We start from the raw sequence: 23,248 nt of genomic DNA on the forward strand, positions 1-23,248 counted from the left end.
TATAGAATTAACAACAATTTAAATTTTATTTTATAATTGTTTTATATATATGAAAATTTTATAAAATTAATCTACCTTATAATAAGTATTCGGTAATAAAAATTATTCATTGGCAAGAAGAATCGTTAAGATTAATTATTTGAAATATTATGAACGAATCATTTCATTCGGATTTCAGTTCGTGCAAATACTCTATATCGCGATAACGTACATGATGTTCGTTGATTCGTTCACTGTGTAAAAACATTTTTAAAAAGACATCGAGAAACGAAATGTGTAATATTGAGGTTTTATAAATATCTGTTTTTGAGAAAGATAAATAAGTTATTTTAATTTCAGTGTGTAAAGTGACAAAGTTTTATATTGACATTACAAAATTTGCTTTTAAATATTTATGGGTAATTTATATTTATATATTATTAATTAACTTATTAATAAATCATCATTAAGTAATTCTAATATATGTACCTGCATAAGTAAACATGATTATAGTTTAATTTATGAAATAAAACATTTTTAATTACGTATGTAAAGAAAAAGTTTAATTGTTTACTGTTATTTTTGTTAATATATTTCTTAACTAATCATTGACACGGGAAATTCTTATTACTTTCAATTAATAAACGATTGATTGAAACGAATATATATTAAACTGCGGATAACTATTGTAATTAAGACAACAGTCTGGCTCAGTGGCATTTAATCGACTGTCAGCAGACAGACGCGCATACGATTCCCTATCCAAGTTTTATATTAATTCAAATACTCGTATTTTTTTAAAATGTATATTGTTTGTTAATATATTTCGCGTAATTTCTTGCTAGATAGATCATTCAAAGTTTTATCCACCAGCCTGCTACGCTAGTTTTTCGGCGCGAAATATAAAATATTTTAATGCTTGCAACTTGTTAAATCATTAGATTTAACAAGTTATACTTATTAAAGTATTTTGGTCTAAATAACGTTAAAATAAATTTTATATCAACGTTATTTCGTTAGTTTTTATGCACCATTATTATACTACTGTACTAAGTAACTGCAATAGAAACTAAATGCCTAATGTTAACTTTACTTTAAAGCTTTATAAGATCATTGTATAAAACTTGAAAAAAGTTAATCTTAAATACTAATTTTCTTCAAGTGAATTTCTGCGGAACAAACTTTTTTTATGCAGCCCAGCGGACTATTTATATATACATATATAGGTAGTAGGTACTTTTTTATATTAGCAGGTGTAATGACCTGCTTGTAGCATTAAGTCGTAGCGTATAGGTGATTATTATGCGAGTTTTTTTTGTTAGCGCAACGCAATAAATCTGACAAGTTCTGAGATATATTAGACGCAGAACGACCTTACGTGCTTTCCGAGGTAAGGGTGACGGGAGTGTAACAGTGCCAACTTCCCACGTTACTGAGAATTTCTTTAAGCCCATTTAAATAATCATTTATGATTTTATATATGGATTAAAACCTAGGACCTCTTAGCCTTTCAATTAGGCAGTAGGTAAATATGCTGATTCATATTAATCAAATGCGTAATGAATAGAAGTAGAATGAAAATATCAAAAATATTATTTTATTACTAATATTGAGAATGTGTACTATATAAGAATAATATTTTTACAAGCGATTCACGCTTGACTGATCGCATAGTATTGTATAAGCTGCAGAGTTCACAGAATATTCGTTATTCGTGAGGTAAGGGTGGTCTGTGATAGAGGTGAAATGGGCGGTGACCGTCAGGGAGTGCCATGCGACCTATATACTGTATTTTGTGTTGACAGTTATTAATAAAACTTCAGCAGCGTTCCTAGAAATCGCCGCGCCTATCACAGACCAACCTACATCATAATTAACTTCCAATTTTGAAATCGTAGCATAGTTTATTTTGTTTAGTTTTGCTTGTAGATTAGTTGATAGAAAACGTTAGTTTACTTAAAGTTTAGTTTAGTATTGCACATTTTTGACATAGAATGAGTTTAGATTTCATAAAAAATCATTCATCATCAATTTCTTAATAAATAATATTTGTAACAGTACATTAAATAAAGAGTACTAGAACTAAATGTTTTATTAATATGAAATTCAAATAAAATTAACAATCGTCTCCTTAGTTTAAATAACTTAACGGATTTCTGTAAACTTGTAATTTTTTTATTAACAAGGTTTTTTATCATTGCTATATTATTATAAGTATTAGTATATTTATTATAAACATATGATGTCAGCGATGACGTAATACCACGCCGAACTTGAAGCAGCAAACCGGTTCAGCCGCCGCCGACCTCCAATTATGCTAATACTTTCCTCTCCACTCCTCGCCCATATGAGCTATTTAAGGCCGTGTAGTCCTGAATTTGCTGCAACAACCACAAAAGGCTATAGCCTTTTATATAGCATATATAGTGGTTGTGGTTCATGTATATGATTATTTCGGAAATCATTTAAGTAATTTTTATTGAACTTTTTTTTTTACTTATATTAAACTTCCACTACTCCTAAATAGTAAGTACCTATTTAATGAAATTAAAAAAGTTAATGTAATAAACGTCAGACGCGATGAAATAAGCACTAGGTGTCTACTATCTAGACACTTTATAGCTTTAAAGATTTTAACGTGGGCGAAGCCACGTGTTAAATCTTAATCATCTTAGCAGATTAACCTCGGGGTATATAGTCTGTTACTAAATACAAAAAAATGCAAAAAGTTAAGATGTTATGTTTACGTTCATTGTTTTGCTGTTATGCAGCATATTCACATGATGAATTAAAATAATTAACTTAATCAAATCTATTCGTACTATTAGTTTTATCCCTGATCTGGGGAAACTTATCCAAAACAGATTTCAAAAAGGCATTTAAAGCTATATATCTTTATTTACTACAAATATTTTATTTTTTGAAATACTAGCATTAGTACTGCGTGATCAGGTTTAATCTGAGACCCAGACATTGGTGTAGGTAGATACTTTATAGATGTAAACAAGTTTAAAGTTACGATACACGTTTAGCTGTGTTTTAAGCGAGGTGCGAATTTTCGCAAGTTTTAGGTAACACAAATATTAATTTAAAAACCTTAAAAGAACATTTTCATGTAAGTATAATGTATTAACTTGCTTAAAATATTTATTATTCGTCTTCATAACAAATGTATAATATATTTTCTGTCAGATATCGAATGCTAATAATAACCGAATAGTTAAAATATCAATTAGTAGCAGAATATTTGTCCTATCGCTACTAAATTTTAAAATAAAAAGGGAATATCACTTTAATTGAAAAAATCAGGATTAAAAAAATAAACATTAATTTTTTTACCACTCTTCTTTAATGCTTATACCGCTTGTTAAATTCCAGTGTCCCTAAATTCCTTGGACTTGGATATTCATCGTTTATAAAAGTCACAACAGTAAAGATGCAATTACAATTGATGATGCAGTTGATTAAGTAGGAATAAATTATGTTTAATTGTGGCATTAAATATGTAGTTTTTTTTCTTATAGAAATGAATCAGCCCTCTGAGTAAGCTCTATCTAATCTCAATTCTAATAAGTCATTCATTAGGCGTGTTTTATCACACTCATTGTTCGTAGCTATTATGGATGTTCACGGTCTCATGCATTCATATGACAATATCAGTTTCCATTCATTATATTACGAAACTTTTGATTGCGCTGACAAAATGTCATAAATCGCTCAAACAAAATTTAGGTTCGAAACAGTATGATATGAGTAGGTATGCAGTATGCGGGTGGTGCTCGTTATCCTATGTCCTTTTCTTTGCCCCTGGCAACATGTATGCAAAATTTCATTATGATCGGTTGAGTATTTAAGGCTTGAAAGCGTAACAAACAAACAAACTCATCTTTGCATTTATAATATTAGTAAGGCTTACTAAGGTTTGTATAGTCTAAAATTATATGTTATATTATTTGAATGGTTGTTTTTTTTAAAAAGTAGTCTTACTTTTTTTAACGAAACCGACAAGTGGAACCAGTAAGCTTAAATTAAGTTTCGCACCTGTTATTAAAATATAATAGAAACATATCAGCGATAATCATTTAATCATTATCGTTGTGTAACTACAATTTATTTTGTTTTTTGACATTGTGTTCTTGGTGAATATATTTTTGTTTCTATTTTTTTTTCAAAGTTAAAAGTATGGAAACAAATAAGTGAGCCGAAGTCCAAGGATATGGTAGCGATGTGTCACTGACCATATATTTTGTCGTTGTAATTGATATCCGTACTCTGACTTTACACTGATCATATGATATGATGATTTAAGAAGTGAAGTCCTTGCTGCCTGTAAAAACATTGAGACACTCACCCAGCACCCTTTAAACCAAAATATAGCTTTATAATTAGTTCGTGCTTGGTGGTAGACTAATTCTTACTAAGAAAACTAGTCTTTCACAAAGCCTTACGACCTACAAAAGATTATTGTGGCAAAGATATATTCACTTTTTAAAAATTATACATTGTTATTAGGTAATTTTTTAAAAACGTGCTAAATCTTTTCTTTTAAATCACTGATAGCCCCGCCATGCATTCATGGAAATAGTTAGGTAGTGTAGTAACGCTTATATACTTACATGTATACCCTTGGTATTATAATAAAGTGTGTTTGTGCAAAGTTGTTAACAAGGCAATAAAAACATTTGCGATTCATACTTACTATGCCGAGTATTTATGTGTCTTGACATTTAAGTCACATCGAAATACTCCACGATACGATGTAATCGCGACGACGTAGGCAAGTAAAAAGTAAGTGAAACGAGCACCACCATTGGCGGCCCCGAGCTCGACGGCCCCGTTGTTCGCGGCGTGACGGCGCGCCGTGCGGTTCTTATCGGTGCAAGACTTACTTCGCACTTACTCTGTATTTTAACCGCAAAAATATACAGCACACTCTGTGGTTCCACTATCTCCGTGCGCGTATTTATTTACATCCAATGCAATATTATTGAGACTAACATGATTCCATTTGTAATGTTGAAATTGTGAAGTGCTTAATGCTTAGTTAGCGATTGCCGTTTCAACATGTCCTTAAAATAACAATACAAGTTCGGTCAAGATCAGAGAAAAAACTGTAAAAGGAACGAAGTGAATCGTAAAAGTTTGTTTATGTGAAATTTGTATAGTGGAATCTGATCTGAACAGCGACTTTTTTCTAAATTATAAGTAAGTTGCTAAGTAATTGATTTTGAATTTTAAATATAGACTATTTATATTTGTGTTTTCATGAAGTATATTTGAAAAAAGTTATATATTTTAAAATAATAATTATTATTGCTAAAAATGAGCATAAATTACCACAAACTTTTTAATATTTAATTTTTTATCACAAATTAAATGTGTAGTAGAAGTATATGAAACCATCTCTATGGTAAGTAACATAGAGCCTTCTGGCTCTATCTTATTTAATTTCAAAATTTTTAAGAAAATCAACGAAATTTAAATAAAGTAGCGTCAGATTGCTCTCAAAACATAAGACATGAGACATCTTAAATATACATATATTTAAACATTCAATTATACCTTATCCATTATATTTTAATAATGCTTGCATGTTTTTTATTTTAGCCCATTGGGTGTGTTATAAAATTGTATTAACTTTTATTATTTAAGTAATTTTATCTTCTTTTACCTTTTACTGCACTGAATGTAGCGTTTGTGTTGGCAGCAAATGTACAAGGCGTAGACTGAAATGCAGCCTAGCTGAGACTACGACCTTTTCACCAAATTATCAAATATCACATTGTTAACTCTTTTTTATGGTTTTGTACCTTAATTTTATTTTGTCTTTGTTTCTTTTTGGTGAATAAAGTTATTTATTATTATTATTATTATATGATCATCACAGTGGTTTATTATATTACATGGTTTCTGGAGAAATGTATAGAAACAATATTGAAGAGACGCTAGTATCATATTAATTTCGGCTTTTCTGTTCCACTTTTTAGTATTCAAAATGAATGCAAAAAAGTCATATAATTATATCCAAAACATGAATCAGAGCTGCAGTGAGTGTGAATGCATGCCCGCATTTTTATAAGTTCCCCTCTTTGTGTTTTACGAACTGTTTAGTGTATGTATATTATACTTATACACAAAACCGGTGGGTTCAAAAAAACGATGTCATTTTTATAACGAGTGTCAATCGAATATACGTTAGCGCAATGTCGAAATTTATTATATAATAAAAATATACCTATATTCACTCTGTTTATTGTTTATACAGCAAGTTGAGTCTAATAAGATTCCTATTCATGCAATTGCAACTCTACGTGATTATGTTTTACAGTCACCAAGATATTTTGGTAATTGATTACAAACCACGAATTATTATTATAGCGTGTCAACATGCTGACGTGAGATTTACAACACTTCGCAACTATTAGGCTAATATATAATATTCTTAAAAGAGTTATTTAAAAATTAATATTTATTTTTGTCATAGCAACATAAATGTTTTGTAAGAAATATAAGATAATATTATTGAAAAACATTTAATATCCTAAATAACACAATAAATAATAACAATTGAGAATTTTTTTTTAAATTATTTAATATTTTGAATAGTCGATATATGTGCATCTATAAAATCCATATTATACTCGAATTAAATAAAAAACATGTACATGTATATTTTAAAGTTATTCTTATCTTTTGTATCATTACATTTTCTTTCCGATAATAATGACGTGTCTATGTCCATTCATTTCATATAATGTACGGAGTTCTTATCGAATTGTGTGAGACAACAAGAAATATTGCACAAAGGTTATCGATTACTTACACCGAATATAAACTATTTCTCATACTGTCTCGGTCTCGATGATCAACATATATACTATAGTGTCTATACTTATATTATAAATGTGTGAGTTTGTCTGTTTGTTAGTTATAGGTACGACTAAATCACTGAACTGAGGTAGCCCGGAACCTGGATACGGACATAGGCATATAGATTTCGGTGTTTACGAGGAAAATATTGACGTGAACATAGTAGTAGGAAATAGATAGTTTACAACACTATTCAAAACCTATTTAATCTTATTGCCCTAATTCTAAACAACTTAAATAAGGTGGTTGTCGAAACGAAACGATGTCACTGACCGCTTTCATTTCTATTCAATTAATTAAGCCAAAACTTTATAAGGTTTCTACACTTTCGTTGTTTATTTATTCTTAATTTACATTATGATTCCTTAATAAAAAGCATATGTATAAAATAATTATATCCAAAACATGAATCACAGCTAAATTCATAAGCATAAAATTACATGTAAAGCATAAGTCGATAATCTTTAAATGGTAGTGCGGTAAGACAACAATTTTCAAGTCAACGACAAGCCCCGAACATGTGTGCCGAACTTTAATGTATGCAATGACCGTTTAACTTATTTGTTTATTACGCTTTATTCAACGGACATCCGACATCTGTTAGATTCAGTATAAGTTAAGCTTGTTCAATTTTAATTATTCATAAAATTCATCACATCGATGTTCCGTTATACGCTTTGAGTTTTAAAAAGATTATGTTACTCATATTTTAAAATGAAAAGACAATTTCTATAAATTGGATATGTATGGTATACTGGCTTGTATTTGTCTTCTACATCATGATAGTGGTTAAAAATAAATATATTTTATGATAGTTTTTTCCAGTAAATACTGATATTCATATTATGAGGTACATTAGATAGTTTAATTTAAGTTATTCTGAAGATTTTAGCTTGTTGTAAGTAAGATAGCTTTAGTAGATGGAGGTAATTATTGTTACAATATTATATATATTCTAATTTTGATTTATCAGTAGTTGTGTGAACTGCCCTTAGAAGTCGAATGTTATAAAGCGTCGCCGGTCACGCATGGCGACGGACCTTCGCCAATTATAGCGGTGACGGCATCGTACACTCCCGACACAATCTCATTCCAGTTCGCAATAAATAGTTTTTTTTAAAACCTGTTCCATTTTGCTCGACGAATTGTAGAATTATAACGGAACATATACGGCGATTGAAAGACATTTTTATTCACCTAATTAAAAAAAAACTCGATATTAACTGCTTGGGTATAAAGTTAGAAAAAAATATCATTTTAAAACTAAACATATTTACATATAGAGCCTTCTTTGGTATCCTGAGTCTTCTCTGGTACCTAATATCTACATATTTGTAATTATTAGGTTTGTTTTCTATCCACATTTACAATTTGCAAAACGAATATTGTACTTCTAACCTAATGTTTTATTGTATAATCTGATGGCCTTATAGCGTGCTGTGAGTCTATAGAAAACAACATTTTGTCATGCAATTAAGGAATATTTAAACGCTGACGGAATCGCTTGAAAAAACCTTGCGACATGTTGTATATTCTACTAGTCGAATAGTATATCCTAAATTTAGTAAATATAATTTTAATTTTGAAATAGAAAAAAAATAAATATTAAAATAAATATGACATAAGCCAGACTTACCATATTTTTAATAATCTATGCTTTACATCTTTTAACAGATTGCCAAATATTGTCAATCTCCGTTGAAGTTTTGTAATATGTTTCTATTTAAACAAGAAATCGTGGCTTATCTCGAATCGTCAGTAGTCATGTTAAAATTAAGCAGCGTATACACTAGCAAAACTCTTAGTAAATTATACCTATTGACTTCCCTCTAACCCTACTACTGTCTACTAGTTTTACTATAACTATAAAAAGCCGAAAGTACAGAGTAGTAGTAAGTATAATAAGAGGTAAGTGGTGGTCAGCGCTTTGACGGTGTATGGAAAGCTTTATTGGCATCTTACAGTACAATGTATAAAGACGGATGAGATTACTTACCGCCACGAGCAATTTTGCACATTAGTCTTCCTGCACCATTAAAAAAACAATCTACTATTGTACAGCTTGAGAGTAGGACATGCTATTTGACTGTTTACGAAAACATCGCAACTAAACTACTAAAACAGTCGTTAAAACCTTTTCGTACTAGGCGAGATGCCCGAAATCCGTGGAAAGCAAACTACTACATTAAATTAATAAACAAACGTCAAAACTATAAAAAGTTTCTTCGTTTATGACGATAAAGTGAATAGCGAGTAAAATTACGTAAAATGTAGGTTGTTTATTTTTACAATCTATAAATGTTTTGCGTTATTAATGTTACAAAATCGTTTAAGTAAAAGTTTATTGGTGCATCTGTCAATATCTAAGATAATTACAACTATTAATACGATATATTGACGTTGACGAGCAACTAATTGCCATCTTAATTGTTTCTTAAATCTTGTTATGTACTAAAATTGTCAGTGTACGAAACGACGAAAATATGACAAGACAATATGAAGATGGATAATTATTTTATGTTAGAACATTTTGCTTTTAACGGAATACTTTTATTTAAAACTAAGTTTATTTTATTTATTGATTATCTATTAATACCTTTAAAAATGACATGTTTACGACAGTAGTACCTAATCCTTGAGTCTTTGTGCTTCAAAGGTAACAGTGTATTGCGTTGTCTACTTATTATAGATGTGAGGTCATTATGACTAAAAGCAATTTATTGAATAAAGTTTAATTCGGGATATATGAAAAACAAATCATTACTAATTCTGCACTATAATAAGTAGCATTTCTTTCTGGGTTAGGTGTTAAAAACAATAAGCCTTGTAAGCGTGTTGTCGGAGTTAAAACCGCTGGCGGGTAATGTCGCAATGAGTTCACGACAATAGATGCTCACGTCATTTCGGGACACCTATTTTAAACCACGTTGAACGTGCTCAGATATTCAGATATCCCCTCCTTTAGTAACTATGAAATGTCACATGTGGGCGAATAAAGACGATGGCGTTTATACTCTGCGATTAAAACTTAGGATATATTATTAATTAAGTTATTCGTGTAAAATATTGTATACACTAAAATTCTCATTCAAAATCATACAACATCTTAGACAGGATGTAGACAATTTATTTAAATTACTTTAATATGGGTATTAGATATAACTTTTATTTATGTCGATAGTGAAAACTATTATTTCATTTTTCTTTCATACATTTTTATTATAATTGGTACTTATGCTATTTTGTATATGTAATTGTGTCTGACGATATATTTTGAACTCTTTTTTTTTATTCCAGATACAAAATGTTGAAACAGTTATTGACTTAACGAAGGTGCTAGATAATACCTAAAAATGAAGCAACTGGTGAATAAAAATCTCATCACACTGAAATGTGTTCTCTTCTGTTTCCTGTCAGGTAACGTATTCAAATCTTTTATCTTTAATACTATAAACTATCACTATGAATACTGAACTGTAACAGACATAATAAGATCTACTTTGGAACCGTAACGATAGTTTAATATTCTGTAAATAAATGATGAAAAAAAACATTTTCACCATAAAAAAAACGGTACATGACATTCGTTGTAGAATTTTATCCTACAGATTCATGTTCACTATTTTCATACGTCGCCGATAAATTATGTAGTCGGATTTTAATTTTCCACGACTTTCTGTTATATTCGTTCCTAGGTAATTGTATGATTAAAGAGCGTTAAGTCGATGAAACTGTACCCAAAAGTGATGAATAATGACTTTTATATATCGCCGAATACACCCAAGTCATATTTTTTCCCCAAAAACGTTAATTAATGTTTTGTGTGAAGCAAAATTCAAAATAAAATTTAAAAGCGTTCATAAATATATCTGCCATTCAAATTCGGAGTAATGAATTACTGGTTTCCAAATTTAAATTGAATACAAGCTAAGTTCGAACATTTCGAAGTTTTAACGATTTTGAACTAGTAACCGCGTAGATAATTTTCAAACAAGTTTGGTGTGAGAAAGCGGACATCCGTTATATAATAAGAATAAACTCTACGGAGTGTAAAATACTTAAATTTTCGCCCAAGGAATTTCATTTAAAGAAATAAAAATATAAGTTTTTATCAATCACTAGCACTAGTTGGGTCACGATAAAAAGTGGTCCAATGGCAAGCGTCGTGCTGTATCGCATCGTAATGCCCGCATACAGTGTTGCAACCTTCCTTCTAAGGATTGTGGTCTCCTTATAGGTATAGCTATGGAATGATTTAGGGACCGTTAACCTCGAGCTCCGCTACTGCATTGCGTACCGGAATTATGGCACTATACTCGTATGGGATGTGTGCCATTTGGAGATAGCCATATTATACTACGCTTCTTGCTTTTATTACAACGAGGGTCTTTTAAAAGTTGTTACATCGATTATAAAAAAAAAACAACTGAAATGATTTAAATGTTGAACTTTATCCAGACCCATTATTGAATAAAATCATTAATTAATATCTTAAGTGCACTGTATTAAATAATAATAGGAGAAAGCTTAGTAAGTTTTTCTAAAGATCGTAACCGTATGTTGTATATTTATATTTTTGCATAAGATTTATTTTTTGCCATTTCTATGTACCATGCGATGTTGTTTGGTTAGTAAAATATTTTTGTTTCACAGGTATTGGGTCGATATACCCATTCCTACCACTACACATCCTCTCAGTGGGCCTGGACCGAGGAGAAGCTCGACTGATATCAGCAGTCGCGCCCTGCATCGCATTATTGGGTCCTGCAATACTCGGACCACTAATTGACAAGTAAGAATTTTATAAGTAATTATTTAATAACGATATGGTATTATGACTATCGGAGCGACAATGCGACAGCGAACTTCAGACATCAATCTACAATTTTAACTATATTTAAAGCTTTTTTGGCATCATAGAATGTTTGATTTTTTTTTAAAGAAATAAGGTATACGTTTAAAATAAATTTATATTATAACAAAACTAAAAAACGAATTAGATTTTTTTTTAAAGAAAGTTAATAAAGAACTAAAATAGGATGCATTCGACATGCATGGGAGTAGTTCTCCAATACTCAGACACTAGCTGATTCTGTTGAAGAAATAGAATGGATACCTAGTTTTCTTTTACTCAATGACATTCCCAAACGTTGGTGAATCTAATGATATATGTTAAAAACCTTCAAGCCGTTTAGGTTACAAGTATGTCCAAGAAATAGATCCATACTTTAGAAAACATGCTTGTTCTGTGGAAATCTATATAATCAGTGGTACCTACTGGTGGTAGAGCTTTGTGCAAGCTCGTCTGGGTAGGTTCCACCCACTCATCAGATATTCTACCGCAAAACAGCAGTACTTGGTATTGTTGTGTTCCGGTTTGAAGGATGAGTGATCCAGTGTAATTACAGGCACAAAGGAAAATAACATTAGTTCCCAAGGTTGGTGGCGCATTGGTGATGTAAGCGATGGTTAACATTTCTTACAATGCCAATGTCTATGGGCGTTGGTGACCACTTACCATCAGGTGGCCCATATGCTCGTCCGCCTTCCTATTCTATAAAACAAAACAGGCCCAGATTTAAAGATCCGAGGCCCCTAGGCACTTTGACATTTGAGGCCCCCATTCTGTAGCGGTTAGAGTAACATTATAATATTTTTGGCGGGATTGGACCCTTGGCTGGCGGGGCCCATAGACCGGTGTCTTGTAAGCCTAGGCATAAATCCGGGGCTGCATATAATTATATGAACAATCCTACTCCTATATAATATAGTAATAGTATGTTAAACGTGTTCGGATAGATTGTCAATTGGGCGAGGGTCTACCGGAGGCGGAACTGGCCCCAGCGGTTCTGGGAAGCTGTTACGTGTGGTCACCGCCGTGTGTCTTATATTGAGTGCCTTATTCTACACGCTGCTGCTAGCTGTGCCCTACACGGAACGACATGAGGTAAGCATACTAAAGTGTATAATGGAGTTGGTGAATAACTAAAATACTATTTTTAAAATTGTAGTTAACTCATTGGTGAGCAAAGTTTTTTGTTGCCTTAATAGAGTCGTTATATTTATATAGCGAAGATGATGTTAAATAAAAACTGATTTTAATTTAATTAACTTAAAAAATATTTAATTTTTATGTCTGGAACTTTAATATTTTTTATTCTTATTTAGGCTGATATAAGTGTTCATTAAATAACATAACTTGAACTTTGTAAGTACCTACATTTAAAGTTGAAATTAAATTATAGAAAGTAGAAAAATTAAAAAATTATTTTTTTTTTCCGCTGTGTCATCTTCATGTGTTTAGAAAGTTATTTTTTTTAAATAATTAAAGTGATTTACATCTGTGGCTACAATTATTCTGCAATCACTAACAGTACAAGATGCATGAAATTACAATATTAAATTACTTTAAATATAATTTATCGATAATTTTGTTTTAAAAATGTTTTTTTACATAAATGATTTACTGGGGGTCACCGTGCATACCGTGCGAACATGCAACTTGGCTACAACAATAAATGTAAAACACAAACTTCTAAACTAGGTTATAACCTGAATCATAGAAGTCGTTATGTCAGTAGGTAACACACGCTAGACCCATATGTAATCGTTATGTCTCAAGGTAATAATGAATAGGTTTAATTAAAAAAGCTAAGCGTGATAAAAAGTTTTGGGTAGGGTTTTGCGTTCTTTTTGACACGCTAATCAATCAATAATTTTCATATTTTTTGACATAGGTTTTACTAAATCCTATTTAATATATTAAAATACAAAGCATGCTACTAATTAAGTATGTTACGGTCAATCGGTATCGGCAATGAAACTGAAAACAGCTTAGTAAAAATCGATTTACAATTTTGTCTCCCAGAAACAGTATGGGCTGTCGTTTAGATTTTTGGACTATTTTAAAAATGCAAAAGGAACTCATTAATAAAGGTTGCCTAGGTATAATATACATATAATAAAAATGCATATAGGTACCACATCAATTAACCAACTTGACACTGCGTGTAAGATAAATAATATATATATATATATATATATATATATATATATATATATATATATATATATATATATATATATGTACCTACATATATTGTATAGTTTGTTTCTGATCTTTTAAATTAAAATGTACCTGTATTTTATTTTGTCAACAGGCTCGTCGTCCACAGGTATTGTTCATGTGTGACGCGGACGGCGCTTACGTTATGCAAGAAATGTGCACAGAGGGCATGCGATGCAATCGATGGGAGGGAGAAAAGGTGCATTATTATTATTAATTTGTTAGCGAGGTTACTTTTGTTTAAATATTCGTAAAATCATTTAACTATTATACTTTATTTAAATCTTAATCTCTGATCGGCTTATTTTTTATTTCTTGTTCTCTCTCTTATCAAAAGTCGACTATTCGTCTACTTTCCCATAATATCGACTTATCCACCTTTTCGTCAATTCAGGTTTCATGACGAGAAAGCAAGACAGAGAAAAAAACATTTTAATATTTGAGTGTGTGTGCGTGCGTAGTCGGGGGTGCTGGCCGTGAGCGCGTGCGAGTACGGCTGCGCGGACGAGAACATGACGTGGGTGACGCAGCCCTTCACCACCACGTCCACCACCACCACGCTGAGCCCCATGTACAACAGCGTCGCCAACGCCACCGTGAGTTCATAATACGACTTGCACGACATTTGAATATAACTGTATTTATAAAACGCAGTATGTATGTAATTATATTTATTACCCATTGACCTGAACTTAGTTTTTTACAAGCTTGTCAAGGATGCTAAGAGAACTATTTGAAACTCAAGACATCTACGTTTTTGCTAGATTTGAAATATTATTAAAAAAATAACAGTTTATTGCGTTTATGAGTAACAATAACATTTTATCCTTGACGCCGAGTTAGTTAAACGATTAAAAAGAGTTATTTCAAAGACCGGGATTTCATTTACCGTAAATTGTGTATGTTAGAAACTAACCAATAATAATCGAAATTTTATATGCCTAACAACGTACAAAAAAAAAATCCTAAATCTTAGAAAATAATAATATGTGTTTTCTTATTACGCATTATACGATATTAGAGCAAAAAATTAATTAACGTAAACTAGAATCATCGAGGAACAAATTTAAATAAATAAATACATACCTTTACGGTTGAAAAAAATGAAAACAAAGGAAAATAAGATTAGATACTGTACTTCCGCGCATTCCAGCGAGCATATTGGTCGCGCTTCAACGCTTGTTGAGGTGTTTCTTACTTATGCAATAGTGTGATGGTGTTTGTATTTGACACTTTCTATTATGTAAAGAAACTTAGCTTAGATATTAAAAATTAAAAATACCGAATTTATATTAGTCCTCTAACCTAACCTGATAAAAAATAAAGGGACATTTTCACTTACCTAAGTAAAAAAATATACGTTAACTTGTCGCGTGTACCTTATTATTACTTAAATAATGAGTACCCAAGGAAATCCAATTCTATGAAATTAATAAAGAGTTATTTGTAATCAAATGGAGAGGCATATTTTTTGTCAAAATTTCACACGTTCTAGTGTTCTATATGTGTACATTTTCAATAAAAAATCATTATAAGAGGAAGTAGTTATCAATATATTAACCAAATAAAAGTTTAATCCATAACAAGTATCAAAACTGGTTAGTCGAAAACTGATGCGCTAGCAAAATGTCGAATTTCATTCTACGGATCATCTAATTAATGCTAGTATTATATTGCAGAAGGGTATGTGAGTAATTTTAGATTTCTGCCAAATTTAAATATAATTGCAATAGTCTCCAGCACCGCTGGTGACGGACGACGGTGAAGGTGACGACGACTTCGAGTTCAATCCGCCGCACCTGTGCTACAACGGACAGTGCCTTGTGTACATGCAGCACGCTGCCAGGATGCGCGTGCCGCTAGCGCTGATCGCGCCGGAACCGCCCCAAGATAACTCAACAATAGAAAACAATTGGTGCACATATCGTACAGGTGAGTTGAATAACAAAAACCATTCCAACACAAAAGGACAATGTAATGTGTCACAATAGTTTATTATCTTTAAAATGAAATAGAAAAATAATTCAGCTCAACGGTTTTTAGGCCATCAGCATTATGTGGAAATTAAAGGTTTAATTCTGACTTCTAGGGCTATTGTCATCCCTACCACAAGTATAACTAATAACATTAAAAAAGTAAGATTATCAAATTACTTTTTACTATTTCCTGGGCCTGTAAATGTCCTACTGCTAAGCAAACTTCTCCTGTACCGAAGAGAAGGTTTAGCTTGTTGACCAACAATTTTTCTTAGATTACGTTGACATAATACATAATATTATATTCGTCCTGGAACCTGAGGCCATTTATGTTTGTAGTTTTTGCGTTAATTTATTTATAATTATAGCATATAAGTATGCAACAGTTCAGTACGTTCTCTGTTTACCAACCGGTTTTCCTTTTTTTTTCGGTGTAGCTATTGACGAGCTTTAGTGTTATCAATCAAAGCGATTAAATGTAAGGGATATGATCTTCGAGCACTTGGCAAGGCAAAGTGTAGTGAGTGTCCGCGTGCCGGCAGGCGGCCCGTCCAAGTGCCCGGTGCCGGCGGCGCGGCTGGCGGCGCTGGCGGCGCGCGCGGCGGGCGCGGCGTGTCGCGCGGCCGTGCGCTGCCAGGTGCTCGACCCGTACGACGAGCCCGGCGGCGTGCTGGCCGACGCCGAGTGCCGCCTCGTCGTGGGCGACCCCGCCTACACCTTCTGGACCTACTTCGTCATCAGGTGCGGACGACCGAATAGTCCTCGTTGATCTAGTAGCTAGATGAGGCGGCAAACCCGGAGCTCCCGGGTTCAAATCCTAGGTCGGGCCAATTATTGGGTTTTTCTGTGGCAAATTCTCAGTAGCAACCCAGAGGCTGGAAATTGGAAGTGTGCCTCGGAAAGCACGTAAAGATGTTGGTTCTGCGCCTGAATTCTTTCCGGTCATGTCGGTTTGCCGTCCCATCGGACTATGAAAATGAGGGAAAAGAGAGTGCACCTGTGTCTGCGCACACACTTGTAAACTATAATATGTCTTACGCAGTTGGCTAATCTTTCTTGAGATTGGCCGCCGTTGCCGAAATCGGTCCGGAGGACATTATTATACTTTTTACTGTTACATTTATTTTAAATTTTGTGCATTTTACTGGGTTTACTAAATAGCCAAGGTCCGGTCTATAACAAAAACTACATTTCTCTAAGCAAAAAAATCACGTTGATTTAACGTCGTGTGAATTAGAAACAAACTACAAACATTTAATTAGATTTATATTTTATACACGATAAAAATATTCATTATATCGTTATTATGCGTTGGTTTAGATTACCAGTTCTACAGTATATCCACTTATATTACAACGAACATGAGTCAGAGAATTAATGAATCATAAATAATCAGTTTTAGATGTTTCTGAAAAATTGACGTATAAATAGTCATATATTTTAAAACACGTTTTACATGCTATCCTACCGATTTCGGCTACGGTACGGCCATACTTCACGAAGACGATGAAGAACATAAGGCCTATGCAGGATATATTTTCGAGCCACAGGTGTATATGCAGTAACGGACATTCTCTTTTTTCTCACTCTCATAGTTCGATGTGATGGCAATCCGACATGGTCGAAGAGGGAGCAGCTCTGGCGTACACGCTAAACACTGATCGAGGCATTTATTATACATTCAAATTGCTTTATATATAGATATGTTTTTTACTGTGAACAGGATATTTGCGGACATTTGGCCAACGGCAGCGTTAGCACTACTTGGTGCAGCATGTGTTATAGCCACCAGAGAGACCTCCCTGGGTCGAGGAGACGTTGGCAGGCAAATGGCATTCGGAACATTAGGATTGGCTATCTTCCCACCACTGGCTGGATTTGCAGCTACGCAAGTGCCAGACACGCCATACTTGGTGCCATTCTTGATGCACGCTATATTTATGTTCATCGGAGCGATCATATTGCTGGTGGACACGTAAGCATACATTTTTACCTAATTGTAATTATAAAAATTCCGTCTATACGTTGTAACATCATTTTATTCTCTACCCCTTATCTCATTTATTTGTGGTCGGCGCAGTGTTTTTTCTTTTATCATTGTTAATATTAGTCTAGTCTTTGTACACACACCAATATACTATTAATATATTTAGTCAGTGAGTTCATTAAAGTAAACCCTTCTCACTTGCCGGTTGGCGTGGTTGGTAGATTGCCTTTCACGCTGAAGGTTGTGGGTTCGATTCCCACCCAGGATAGACATTTGTGTGCATGAACATGTCTGTTTGTCCTGAGTCTGGGTGTAATTATCTATATAAGTATGTATTTAGAAAAGTAGTATATCAGTTGTCTGGTTTCTATAGCACAAGCTTTGTACAAGCTTAATTTGGGATCAGATGGCCGTGTGTGAAAAATGTCCCAGGATAAATTATTATTATATTATTACTTGCAACCGTGAGGCTTACTTCTTTCTTCCCCATGTCATCCCTCACACAGTCGAGTGTGAGCAATGACATGGGGGATGACTTACCCTATAGCTATTTACAAGAATACTTAACTTATATTAGGGTCCGTTCACACAGACCGGCTCGGAGAGGAGAGCAGATTTTTATCACGTTGGAAACAGTGTTTTGAGTGATTGTAGTAAAGTTTATTTTTGCATTTGCACCTTTTTTGTCATTAAAAATGCCTGAACGCGCTTCGTGTGAAGTAATAAAAGGAGCCGACCGGCTCCGCTTGCGTGCTCTTTCTCGCTCGCACCCGCTTTCAGATCTCTTCCAGCCGGTCGATGTGAAATAGTTGGCGGCTCCGCTCCGGCCAATTCCAAGCGTATACGACCCGGTCTGTGTGAAAAGAAAAAAGCAGGCCGATGCTCTCCGAGCCGGTCTGTGTGAACGGACCCTTAACATCCTTCTCGTAATGCACAGGTTAAGCTTGCATTATATTGATTTACACTGTTTTATTACATAACTAGTTCCCGCCAGCGTTTTTGCCCGCGAGTATGGGGTAATTGACAACTTTTCAAAATTAAAATTTTATAATGAACAGTTAAGACGTGAAATTGAAAAAAATTACCAAACAAACTCACCTTGTCATTTATTATATTAGTTAAGATTGAGAAGGAAACTTGATAAAAATTGCATTAATAACAAAAGGTTACATAACAATGCAAGCCTATGCTAGATATTTATCACAAGTAGGTACGCTACGTAAAACATTTAAAATGTTGCCGGGAAAATATGTTCTCTGTTCATTTTTGATAATTATGTCTCCTGTTTATCTTTTAGTTGTATATCTTGACGTAAGCAAAATGCACTTAGTATTCGTGAATGTTCAAGTCTTCATTCAAAACATTCAAAACCATTGCATTTGCAATGCATGTATAATTATCGTTAAAATAATTCAAGTTTATGTTTAGTTACGATACGACGTTTTGTGCAAACACTTAGCTAAAATATTGGCTGAGCTATAAAAATCTTACAATTGAAAATGGAGTCGCATTATTATTGTAACATCGATGAGTCATTATTAAACACGGGTAGAGATGTTTACGATTAAATGAAATCGGTCGGTCGCTTGGGTGAGTAAGAGAGTGATGTCGGCGCAGACGCATGCCGCTGTCGACGCCGGAGTGGTGGTGGCACACGGCGACGGGCGCGCTGGCGCTGCCGCTGAGCGCGGTGCGGCGCTACGGCGCGGAGACGGCGGCCGTGTTCGCGGTGGTGGCGCTGCTGGGCGCGCTGTGGAGCGCCATCGACGCCTACCTGCCGTGGACCGTGGCGGCGCTCAACGGCACGGCGCTGCAGGCCGGCCTCACGCTCACGGCGGGCGCGCTGCCGGCCGTGCCCGCGCTGTGGTGGGCCGAGGCGCTCGTGGACTACGTGGGCCACTCCAACGTCTTCATCACCGCCTTCACCTTCTACTGCCTGCGCTACACGGGTCGGTGCCCCGTCGACTTCTCTTTTAGCTTTCTATTCTTTCGCGTCCACGAGCATCGATATGATCTTTTTATTCTGTAACCAGATTTAAATTAAGATCTGATTGTTTATTTTTTCCGTCTAAATATTATAATTCCGTTCTTTTTCACTGACCAGTTTTATGAAAAACTTAATTAACCTCGACTTATTAATATTTTTCCTTAAAACCAATGTTATTTTCAAATTTATATTTTAAAAATTTTGTAACTTCCATACAATGTGTGCATAATTACGTCGCACATTTTTTTGAGACGTTTTAATTAAATTTCGTCCAATTTTAATGTTTTTAGAAAAATTAAAATAGCACGAAACACGAAAACCTCCGAAACATGATTAATTACTTACTTACTAAATTAATTACTTACTTACTTGGAAAGAGGAGATCATAGTTTGTGAATTATAAGTGAGTCGGAACTATAGTGGTCACATAGCACACTAATCGTTATCAACACAATTTGAATATATTTTCTTATTCCAGGTCTCGCTTACAGTGAATCATACTCGTGGGTTGTGGTGTGCGAGCTATTGGAAGTGTTCACATTGAGTCTCGTGTGGGTGACGGCCATGCTGTACTTCCGACATCTCGTGCCCAAGAAGTATACGACGACTGGACAAGCGTTGCCTGTCATTGCACACTTCTGTATCGGTAAGTCAACAATACAATATGATTGTTTATTCTTCATAATGTCATAGGAAAACGAATTTCTAATCAAGATAAGAGTAGTTTTTAAGTGACAATCTATGCGACCTTTAAGCACACTTCACATTGATCAGTAGGTATTTTATTGATTGACACATGTTTCGGTATAACGAGAGAGAAAATTAACATGTCCAATGCAAGGATATAATTACTCAAACTCCACAAATGCACCAACCCAAAATGGCAACGCCCAATCCACTTTTCGCCCTCCCACTGCAATGTCGTTGTCGGGCCAGGTCGCTGCATCGGCGCCATAGTGAGCGGGCTGGTGTCGCTGGAGCAGCCGCTGGAGTCGCTGCGCGGCGTGTACCGCGCGCTGGGCGTGACGGCGCTGCTGGCGGCCGCCGTGTACCTCGCGCTCTACCACCTGCTGCTGGCGCCGCGCTGCGCCGCGCCCGCCGTCGCGCCGCCGCACCACCTGCTGCAAGGTGACCACTCCACCCCACCACACGCCACACGTCCTCGTCCCACCACTCGTCACACGACACACTCGGTCACGAATATATTATAAAGGTGTTTTTTAAAGATCACGGGTCAAGTACCTACTATATATAAATAGTATAAAACAAACATTTAAAAGATTTCTTGACAAACGTTTATCATGTGTAAACAAAATTTCAATTAATTTTATAATTATAGCAACATCGATACATAAATAGGATATAAAGGAATCGTGAACATGAACATGGCTAAATAAGTAAATAGCACAGAAGCCGTTAATAGATTTAAAAACAATGGAAAAAACTAGCAGTTACTTTATTTATTTATAAATGCACTTTTATTCAATTACAACCTGAGGCAACTCAGCTTGAGCAATCGACAGACATCCGTTCAAATATTCACTTAATACAAAAGCCAATAGAAAAAATAAACAATTATACAAATCGGTTCAGTCGTTTTCGTTTTGTTTTCAGATGATGCGCTCACATAATTTAAAAGGGTTCTATATTTAAAAATTGCGTTTTACACTGCAATAATTGGGTTTAAATATATTTCAATAAAAACTTATTGCATTCGCACAGTTCATATGGAGAGATCGCTTCTTGGTGTGATAACGATTTTATAATTAATTTAAAAGATCTCTCCTGTAATATAATTATTCAACTTAATAGAATAATAAAAACAAACAAAACAATAGCAATATCGACAAATTATTAAATTGGTGGAAAAAAATATTTATTTTTGCTGACGGTAAAAACGGTAGATAGATCCTCTAGCTCCAATTCATTTGAGATTAACTCCTAATATTTGAGAGTGATAAAAATCTAGTATTTTTGTTAAACAAATGATTAGCCTTACACACATTGTATTATTGATATTATTGGCCTTTTGTCTTGTTATAAATATCTATACACTATTAACGTATTAGTTGTCACCGAGTTAAATGACATAGACCTTGCTCACACGCAGCCTTGAGGCGGATTGTCAATACTATCAAGATGAGAACATAAGACAATTTTTTTGTACTCTTTATAGCTTTGACATATTCCTAACACACAAACTCTGTTCAAAACATGTTTTGTCATATTATTTTTATTCATCATATTTTGCTAAGCATTTTACGTAGTGCTACTACGACTTCGGAAAACAATAAAATATTTAATATTTTTAATTTATATATAAAGCTAGCACAGTGGAAGGACAGCTTAATGGTAAAGGTATGTGAGGGTTATTGCATAAAAGGCACGAGAAACTTTTAGTGCACTAAGCGTTTTGCATGAACATTCTAGTTATTGTTGTTGTGTACAGGTTTCCATGATATTACAACTTGAAACAACCCCAATATTGTTTTAACTGCATAATTATATATTACAGGGTTGAACGCAAATGGTGGTTCCAACGGCAACTATTCACCGATGCGAGTCTATCACGAGGAGCGCTCGCGGAAGGGACATTTCCGTTATTGAGTCATTTTAAATAATGCTGTTGTTTTTTTTTTTGTATTTTAATACTTCCTCTATATAAGTTTTCCGACAAGTGCATAATTGTGATATAATTATTTCTTTACTAATGAGCCTGATTCAATCAGTTTAAGCTTGAATATTTTAACGCCTATTTGCATTTTTAAATAATGTTAACATTTGTAATAAATAAATCTTGATGATTGATTTTATTTTTATTTTTTATCTAATGACATGAATTTTAATATTGCATATTATAAAAAAAATATAATAAATGTCTTATTAACAGAAAATAATACAAAGACTATACAGAAAAACCATTATGGTTTTTAATTATATTATTTTAACTGTTGTATTAATCATTTAATTATACATATAGAGTCATAGTAGATACATTTAAAGCTGTAAAGTAAATTTAATAACCTATATATTAAAAAAATACAAACACCATGTTTTACTCAGTGTATAACAAAATATCACAAAATAAAACCCAAAAGTCAGCAAACATATTTTACATTTACGTTTTTTTATTTACAAATACTGATAGGTAGCTACTTATATATTTTTACTTACATCGAATAGGATATTTGGAAATCCAATAACATATTTTTATAGCAGCTAATAAATAATTACAATTGTAGGGAGAATTTTGAGAATTCTAAAGTCAAATTAATATAATATATAAAACAATTTCAATTATGTGTTTGTGTCTCCGACTGTTTCCCAGAGCTGTTTAAATGCAAGGGCACCAACTATAAAAATCGTAAAAAGTTTATTTTATT

General features: G+C 33.6%; 1 protein-coding gene across 2 annotated transcripts; it reads left to right on the plus strand.

The window, feature by feature from the left end:
• The first annotated feature begins 190 nt into the window (after positions 1–190).
• On the plus strand, positions 191–22,673 carry LOC126768248 (uncharacterized). Of its 2 annotated transcripts, none has more exons than XM_050486259.1 (13): positions 191–398; positions 10,147–10,266; positions 11,503–11,641; positions 12,649–12,796; positions 14,010–14,114; positions 14,377–14,511; positions 15,649–15,847; positions 16,434–16,632; positions 17,615–17,866; positions 19,496–19,827; positions 20,344–20,511; positions 20,802–20,993; positions 22,381–22,673. In XM_050486259.1, the coding sequence occupies exons 2-13, from the start codon at positions 10,203–10,205 to the stop codon at positions 22,470–22,472; spliced, it is 2,025 nt and encodes a 674-aa protein (XP_050342216.1). In that variant the 5' UTR covers positions 191–398; positions 10,147–10,202; the 3' UTR covers positions 22,473–22,673. The 2 variants fall into 2 exon arrangements, with proteins under 2 accessions (XP_050342216.1, XP_050342217.1); XM_050486260.1 differs by lacking the exon at positions 191–398 and adding an exon at positions 4,796–5,184.
• The last annotated feature ends 575 nt before the right edge of the window (positions 22,674–23,248 follow it).

Source organism: Nymphalis io, chromosome 4 (assembly GCF_905147045.1).
Source record: "Nymphalis io chromosome 4, ilAglIoxx1.1, whole genome shotgun sequence".
NCBI classification, from domain to species: Eukaryota; Metazoa; Arthropoda; class Insecta; order Lepidoptera; family Nymphalidae; genus Nymphalis; species Nymphalis io.